Below are 9,243 nucleotides of genomic sequence, written 5' to 3'. Positions count from 1 at the left end.
AAGAGAAATGCACAATGCAAAGAAGGCTACAAAATGGCGGGAAACACTTTTCTGCACGCGGGTTCTCTATAACAACAGAACACTCCGTCATGCAAAAGAACTGCAATTCGGCAGGAACATAATTTAGTGGTGCCGAAGCGCACACAATCAAAAAAAATCCACAACTTTGGGTTGTGACACATAGAAGTAAGAGAGCATATATGGTCTCAACAGCACATTGCTTCTGAATTTTGAAGTATATGAAGTATTAAAATTTGGTCATTAGATAATATTGTTTTTGCACAGCAAATTAATTTATGACAGTATAATTTTACTTCATCACTGTCTAGACTGGGGCGGGCAATTATTTTGGATGGAGGGCCACTTACTGAGTTTTGGCAAGCCATCGAGGGCCGCATGACAGGCAGCCAGGAGCAGATAACTATTAATTTTCTAAAATTTTTAGGGGCCCTGTGGGTCAGATAGAATGGCCTGGTGGGCCACATTTTGCCCACCCCTGGTCTAGACAGACATAGCAATTGTAACAACATCAAACAATATGTATGTGTAACTATGTTTGCATGATTCTTTCACACCACCTTTGCAGCAAAATTTCTAGTTTTAACCTTGTTTTTCATTCAGGGTTAAAGGTACAGGAATTTAGTTAATATTCATCTGTATGATTCTGTGGCATTAAGACAGATAGTAACAGTACAATCCTGAGCAGCAGCGGTTCCCAACTTTACTTTTTAAAATAAGTAAAAGGTACATTTTTCCACACTTTCAGTTGGCAAACAAGGTACTACATGTAAAATATCTGACATTTGAAAATGTAGTCCCTCCAGAATTTACATGACTATTTGTCTTAAATTGAAAAATACCTGTTTCTATATTGTCATTAGTTCCTATATTTACAAAAAAGGAAGTGATAGAGACTATTTCAAGATGACAACATAAGATAATTTAGTCATCTCAGGCAATTGTTAAATTTTTAAATGGTGACCACTCTAAAAATGAAGCAGTTCTTTTACTCTGTTTTCATATGGTCCTAAATTGTTTGGAGTAAACAAATACAAACTCTTGGGGATAAAGTTAAATTGATTGGCTTGTGGCATTGGAAAGCCAGTAGATACGAAACAATGCAAAAAGAAGGATATAAGAAGCAAGAAAACTGGAGACTGTGAATTAAACTATAAATACATATTGTAAGTACTACAAGGTAAAAAGTTAAGGTTTTCAAATTGCTGAGCAATTGTTTAATGGAAGATGTAATATTTTTTCATCTCATAATCTTTAGATAATTTGTTAGGTTGAAGTATTAATTGTAACAATGATTAGCTCTATAATATATGCCTAAAATGAGGGTAAGATCTCCTGTTAGTGTTTAGCCGTTTTTTATTGGTGCGTTGGCTTTAAAAAGTTTCCTGTGAATTAGATAATTTATTATAAAAATGATTCTATGATTAGTTCTTTTAAATACAGGCCTGAAAATTGAACTTACGTTGTGAAGGCTCCATGTGCTCATTTAGATGCCAATCTCACCTGGAGAAATTAAAGATGGTTTAAACCAATAAGACTGACATTTGATTAGTTGTGTTTTCTAGCATTTTAATTTCCTTTGCAATGATGTAGTGCACCACAGAGTGAAATGAGCTGGCTAAAGAATTTCAGAAACCTTAAAATTTGAGTACCCTGAGTCATAGAGATGAACGCCTCTGGTTAAGCCAGAGGTGTCAAACAGGGCCTGCGGACTGGATTTTGGCCCATGGAGCTATTCCATTTGGCCCATTGGGCGACTAGTGGGCCATGGAGTTGAGGCATGGCCAGTGGGATGCTGTTGCTAGTATCTTGGGCCCCCTGGCCCTGGTGGACACAGGTCCCAGTAGACACAGCCCTTTGTCACCCTGTTGTCAAGTTGTCTGGCCTGTGGCTGCTGCTGCTGCCTGGCCCATTGTTGCCACTGCTGCCACAGCCTGGATCTGCCTTGCAAGGAGTTCCCATTGTCCAGATCCAGCCTTGGGCCCAGGGTGAGTTTGACAGTCCTGAGTTAAGCCCTTTTCCTAAGTGTAGAAAACATATCATAAATTTATTTAGAAATTGTTTTTTTTACAGACCAATACTTGTAGTTACACTTATTGGAGTAATTTTGCTTAGTAGCCTTGTTTGCAAATATTATTTTTCTCTCTTTACAATTAATGCAGTTTTTTGTGGTGACTTTTCAGTATGCTGAAACAAAATTAATACATCACCTAATTTACTGTTGAAACATTTCTCAGAAAGAACCATAAATTCCAGTTATTTAAATATAGCCATAATGAATTATTTTAAGAAACAAGTGACTTCTGTAACTACAGTGTTCAATACTTGATTTGCTAATAAAACCTGAGCCAGCTGATGTAAATAGTCAAGTTGCATCAATGTGCCAAATTTTAAGTGAATAATGGCCTATGCTGTTTTAAAATAATATGTAGCCACTGTTCCTTGTAAGTAGTCAAACAGTGCCCTCTGCTGTTGTTGCTCATCAGTGGTTAACTTAAAATGCTATTAAAATGTCTATTTTGTTCTTGGGAAACTGAATGCTTATGGTATTGTGGAAAACCTGTATTCCTTTCCTTTTTCTGTTGAGGCCAATATTATACTTCGGGGCATTTGAAATAAGAAATGTAATTGGAACCAGCAATTGCTTTAAGACTGTAAATCATCAAAATGCAAAGTTGTGCCTATGGATTTTGAGACCTGTGACATTTTCCCACCCCTTGACTATTTAGAGTTATGTAGCCTGCAAGAGTTACTTTAATCATAAGGAGAGTAGATTCCATTCTTTGTCCTAGTTTGACAAATATATAGACCACATTCCAGACCACGGGCTAGGTTTTAAAATGGCAATCGTGGAAGTGGAGATCTTCTATCCCTTTTATTCAGAGTCATTCTTCAGAAACCTGTCTTTTGATCATTATGGAGGGCAAGGGTCTGCCTGCTCTGTCACTCTTTGCGTTTGTATGACCTGAAGTTTCTGTCTGAGGCAAGCAAGGGGCTAGGGTGAAGTTAATTGTCAGGTGACAGTTTTTGCTTTATTTCACTGACTGGCACATTACTACTTGGTGTTTTGAAAATTATTTCCAACTATTACTTGGAAGTACCTGCCCTGCTAGACTTAAGGGGAATGGGTAGACAAAGGTTATAGCTGCTAAATGGGAATAGACTTTCATCTGCAGAGCTCTGATGGAATAGCAGTTCGTGCTCTCCTCTTGCTAGATCAGTATTCTTCAAAGTACTTTTGACTGGTGTCCTCTTCTTTAAAAGCCTCCTGATAGAGCACTTTAAGATCACCATTTACAGGGCTACTAAGTCATACCTGCTAAGTTTTGTTCAGCTCCATGCATGACATGTCTTGACAAAGAAAAACAATCTCTGACCATTGTAGGATAAACCTGTTCCTTATGCACCTAATTTCTTGAGGTAGTTGAGCAGGGCAGTAGAGAATGTTGGAAGAGTGACTGGGAGCAAGAGTTTACAAGGAGTCGGAGACTACCAGGACTTGTTAGAGGAGGGAGTCTAAAATGAAAGATTGCTGTAAGCATGAAATGATCTGTTGGGACAGCAGTAGAATCTAGAACAGCTTACAGGCCTCGCTGCGTATGCTGAGCTCTACTGGAGACCTGCCCACTAGTATAGTTGCAAATCAGCATTAAAACCATTTGGTACATCTTCACTACTCTGAGTTCTACCTTATGAGCCAGTCAGCCTTTACCCAAGCCATCCAAGTATTTTTACTCTGCAGTCAGATGTACTGGTCAGGATCTTTGCAGACATTGTCTTCCAGAGACTGGGAACCTGGAACTCAGAGTTTAAAGTCCACTAGGCTGGCATACCAAGTTCTCAAGAAACTTTGATTTTTTGAAGTTACTTTTCACTCCTGATCTCCAGACAATCTGGAGATCACTTTAAAATAGCGGGGCTTATATGTTTGATGATACTAAACCAGGGCATATTTCGGTGGCAACACCATTAAATCACCAGTTGTCACTCCGTTTTTGACAATTTTGGCAGGAAAACCAAGGACTGAATTGGTATGGAGATTGAAGTACCCTCTCTTCCTTCAGATTAGAATTAAAGCATGTTGATTCAGCAGTGTGATGGAGTTTGAACTGCAGCTATTTGTGGTGTACCTGTTCTGTTCTTCAGTCTCTGAGGCTTTCAGTCTGACGTATTTCATAAGCCTTGAAAGCCTTTAAAATATCCATCAAAATGGGAAGTAGCTCTATTCTTTCTTTAAGGGGTGTTAGGAACATGTTGAATATAGTGACTAAGGTAGATATAAACTTTTTCATTCCATTTATATTGTCGTTCTTTCATTTATGTCTTTCAGAGAATTATTATCAAGTGATGCAATGAAAGACTATAACAGAGCCCGGGTTTACCTGGATGAGAACTACAAATCGCAAGAACATTTTACGGTAAATTTCCCTCTTTCAGGAGACTGATATGCACTTGAATGTGAACTCGATTATTGTTTTTTTGAATCCTGGTTATTGGATTGGTCTGAGTGTCTATAGTGATCATGAGGATTATATCTTTACTAAATGTACTGTATGTGGTTGGAGAAGTACACATTGATCATTTAGAGGAACTGCATCCATTAAAGTGTTAGTAGCATGTCAGAACTGGTGAAAGGTAAGTTTCTGCATTTTTTTGTGCTTGTCATTCTCTTTAGCAATTATCCCTCCATTCAAGAGAATGCCAGCAGGCTACATGCTGGGATGGCACCAGATTTGGAACTTGATTAACTTTGAAGAAATGTTGGCAATCTTTGGATATTTTTGTCATGGATCTTTTAAAGTCTGAGTTAGTCTCACTGAAGTTATAAATGTGAAGGGAAAAATCAGCATACAGATGTCCATTGATATGCAGGTGACATTTAGGTCAATATGAAAATTAGACTCAGCCTTAGGAAAACTTACCTTTCTACTCGTGGACAAAGTGGTAATATTGTTACAGCCTGAAGTTATACACTAAACAAACTGTTTGCTGCCATGTTACTTTATGATGTACTGCTAAACTGTTTTACTGTATGGAGCAGAACTACTGCATTAATCTACCCCAGGGCTATCCAAATCTTGGCCTGCAAGGGACTAACATGCAGCCTGGGAACTCCTGCAGCTGTTGCTCTGGCAGCTGAAATCTCTGGGCTCCTTCTCTCTCTTCCAGTTTTTGCTTTCTTCCCCCCCATTCCTGGGGATGGGGCAGCATGGTGGGAGGGGGCCAGAGAGGGGTCTGCATTATCTGTGCTCTGCATGCGGCCTGAAAGAGGAGAACTGAGCTGTGCACGTGGCTGGGAGAGGAACTGGGCTGCTCAAACTGGATGCTTGGAGGGTGAGGGGCTACCTGCAAAGGATGCCAGAAGGGCTGCCCCTGTGATGTGCAGCCCATGCTTTATGTAGCCTCAGGGCCTGAGGGCATGTGGCCCCTGCCACCCAGAAGTTGGACTACCTTCATTTACAGGTTTTATTGATGACACAAACGATAATTTCCCAACTGTCAAGGCTTTGTGTTTCCATGTATCCCTTTTTACCTGATAATAACAATAATATTTTGCCAACAATAATGTCTTGAGTTCTTATGTTATTTTGAAAGATCTTGGGTGCATAAGATTTGCAAACTGTTTGTCAGTAAATAATGAATTATGTGTGCATTTCTACAGATTGAATCATATTGGAGTCTCTTCTGTTATACTTGAAATAACTTTAGCAAAGGATTTATCTATCAAGATACTTACATGCCAGAATCTCAGTATTAGAGCATGTAATTAGGAGCTGGATCCCCCAACATTTTTTCCTTTTCACCCAAACTCATATGTCCAGTAGATGCTTATTCTTCTCTGCTAGGCCTATAGCTGTTTTGCTTGTTCCCAATGCAGCAGTAATGTTTCCTCTCGCATATCTTGTCTGCTGTTGCCGTCCAGCAGTAGCTCCAAAGATTCTTCTTCTCTAGTGTACTTGTTCCCTAACTTCTTCCCTGGTAGCCTGGTTTCACAGGGTAGAAAGAGATGCCATCCTTTGTGCCACCATAAAAAGTTTTTCTGGCACCACAAAGTGACAGCAAAAAGACATCCATACCTTTTTATTGTATAACGGTGTGGCCACAACCAAAGGTAATATGAAATTGTGCCACCTAATTGCAGTGTATAAATGTTTGCTTAGGGTGGGAGAGCAAAGGCAGCCTAGAGATGTCTGCACTTTCCTGCCACTTTAGGCAGGCACTTGCTGGACTTGAGGAGCTCAGACCTGCACGCTCTGGAATTCCTCCTGCACAGGATCGGGCCCCTCGGTCTCAAGGAACTCCTGTGTAGCTTTCCCCACTTCCAGAGACATACCACCAGCAATCTCCAGGGCATGTTTCTGCAAGCAGGGAAAGTTGAGCTTCTCCATTTCCAGAGATATGACCCTTAGGTTGCTGGGCTGCATCTCTAGAAGTGAAGAAAGCCAAGCTGACTGGTAGCCGTAGTGCCAGGACTGTGTACTGCACTGGAGTTTCCTGGCTTTCCCTGATCCCAGAAACACATTCCTGCAAACAGAGAGCCCCAACTTGCCCGCTTCCACAGACACGTCCCCAGCAACCTTTCAGATTCCTAGAGATTGCTGGGGATGCATCTCTGGAAGTGGGAAATACATCGCTTGCCCTGCAAGATCAATGGACAAGACAGTGGTTTAATGTGCCAGGACATATCCCAGCACAGCTGATCTACTTCATTTGGCAATTCCTGTTTCTAGCTCTAGAAACTGTTCTATCCTTGATGGACGTACCTTCTTCTTCATGGTTTCTCCAGAGAGCAGTCTCAAGGAAATCTTCTTTTTCAGCAAGCTATCTAGCATTAAGCTAAATTGTGTCTTGCTTTTCTCTGGGCTGTTGATAGTGTGTTATACTTTCCTTTGTACTTCCGCATTGGTAGTTGAGAAGTACATGCTGTTTCATCCTTTCAATAGATAATGAAAGTGTATTTGGTAGACTTATGGAGTTAAATGATTTAATCCCACTCTTTCTTGTACAAAAACTGTTCCGCTGAATAGCAACTTTTACAACCAGTGATTGCTTGCAACCCAGTCTCTGCTTCAGGCCATTGAAACCTACTGTGGGTCACCTATCTTCTCTTCAGCCACCTGCTGCTGTGTCTGCCACCCACCTCCCATCTCTACCACCTGCTCCATGCACCACTGGTTCCGGTCCTCAATGGCACAGAAGGAAGGCAAAGTCAGTTTGGAGAGGGTAAGCAATGTCTGTCGTACAGGGTGAGAGAGGGAAGCAGAGAAAGCTGCAAAAGAGATTGCTAGCATGACACAGGGCACACTGACCTGAGCTGCATATCACTAATCCCCCATGGTACCACATCGGACCTGTGCTGATCACTGGCATAGGGTGTTCTTCTAATATGGGAAACCAGCCACAAAAGTATTCCACAAATAGGTGTAATGGTTTTTGGCTGTTTTCCATCATATCTTAAATTGAACATGAGACAGGGTATCCCCACCATGCAACGCCCAATGCCAGCTGCTTGGAGGGGTTGATTGATAGCTCACTTCATGTCTGCAGGCTGATAGGCATATGTGGAGCCTTCAATGGACCTGCACACTGCTGTTTGTAGGGTGCCAGTCAAGAGGAGTTCATTAGTTTTCACATACAGGCTATACCCTGGACCCCCCCACCCCATGACTTAACTTGGCACTGCCCTTGCAACACAGCTCTGATGGTGTTTAAAGGAGCAAGGCATGCTTTGGTGCTGTGTCATGGGAAGCTGGAGCTCACTATGACCCAGCACCAGAATCTGCTTTGCCAGCCCCTGCTGGAGCTTCAGGGCAAGGAAAACAACCAGGGTGGATTTTGGGGAGCTGCAGGGCTCACTACAAACTGGCAGGCTCCCTTGGGGTTGAAGAGCAAGACACTTGACACACCCAGGCCATGGAGTTTCCATGATCCTGTCATTCCTGTGCACTGGGACCTTTAAAAAGTACATTGCTATCTAGGTGGATCCTGGGATAGGGGAACCTCTCCTCAATCTTGGGGTCCTGGTGTACTAGGACCTTAAAAAACCCCAAGAAAACAACTGTGCAATTGAGCTGCACATAAGGTTTTCCGCCATCCTGGTAGAAGGGGCTCTGGGACCAGCCCCAGTTTTGAGACCACACCAGTCTCAGAATGACCCCCGTGTATTCCAGGACTGAGGACAACAGATGATTATTGGTTCCAGCCCTGAGTCAAGGCAATCCTTCCACAGCTTTCAACTTAATGATGCAGGGGAAGCTGAGGATCATGATCCTGGTTCAGGCTGCATTAACAAGTAGTAATGGTGTGTCTGGAATCTGATCCCTGATCCCAAAATTGCACATTCTGCCATTCAGTTCCATTGTGCCATTAAATGACTATGTACCAGGGGCCCTGGGCTTTTCTGTTGCAGAAAGTGGCAAATCCATTTAATCACAGCAGTAGGCTCTTTTGCATTTCCTAGACATCAAAAGTGCAGTGTCCTGACATCAGGCAAAAGATTGAACCCTCTCCTTAGATTGGTCAATGATTGCTATTTGGGTTATGTGAATGCTAGACCTATACCTTGTAGATTCACCATCTGCCATGTAACTCAGTCAGGGGTTGTAGAACATATAAACTTTAGGTGACAAAGAATGTGAAGAGAGGCTTTTTTTTTTTCAGTACAATCCTTATAAACCAATGCTAGAAGTCTGAGTAATAGCCAGAGGTATTGGAAATTCTCATTGAAGAGAAGAAATATGGTATTGTTGGCATCACTGAGACCCCTCTGTACCATGAGTTAAAAAAAAAAACAAACTTAATCAGGAATTACTTCAGTCTGGAAAATGTCTACTTGAAGTCTTATGCACATAGTAATAAAACATCATTTGCAAATTTTAGAAATTCAAATGATCATTTTCTGGCACAAAAGTTAATGTATCCAGTATGATATAATTTTTATTATACCTGATTAACAGTGGACTGGAAATTGATATTTGTTTAGGGACCAGGGATTATAGCTTATCTAAGTGTAAAATTTTCAAAGAGCAATCAATAAAATACCATATCTACTGAATCCAAGATGAGTAAGTTGAAGATTCTGTATATGGAAAATTTATGGAAATATGAATGCTGGAATATGGAAAATTTTATTATAATTGTCCATGTACAGAATATCTCATTATTGGAAAGCTGTCTTAAATTAATCATCCCCATATTTATCCCCTCCACCCATCACAGCAGTAG

The 9,243-nt window shown here is 41.1% G+C and overlaps 1 protein-coding gene across 1 annotated transcript in view; it reads left to right on the top strand.

The window, feature by feature from the left end:
• Positions 1-9,243, top strand: part of INPP5A (inositol polyphosphate-5-phosphatase A) — a 230,021-nt gene that overhangs the window by 116,335 nt on the left and 104,443 nt on the right. The window contains exon 4 of the mRNA XM_025208811.1: positions 4,349-4,436. Coding sequence (XP_025064596.1) covers positions 4,349-4,436 — 88 coding nt within the window. The remainder of the gene's footprint in view (positions 1-4,348; positions 4,437-9,243) is intronic.

The sequence above is a fragment of the Alligator sinensis genome, unplaced genomic scaffold (assembly GCF_000455745.1).
Source record: "Alligator sinensis unplaced genomic scaffold, ASM45574v1 scaffold195_2, whole genome shotgun sequence".
In the NCBI taxonomy this organism is placed as follows: Eukaryota; Metazoa; Chordata; order Crocodylia; family Alligatoridae; genus Alligator; species Alligator sinensis.
Note: the sequence above shows the minus strand (reverse complement) of the source record. Positions and strands in the feature narration are given on the sequence as shown.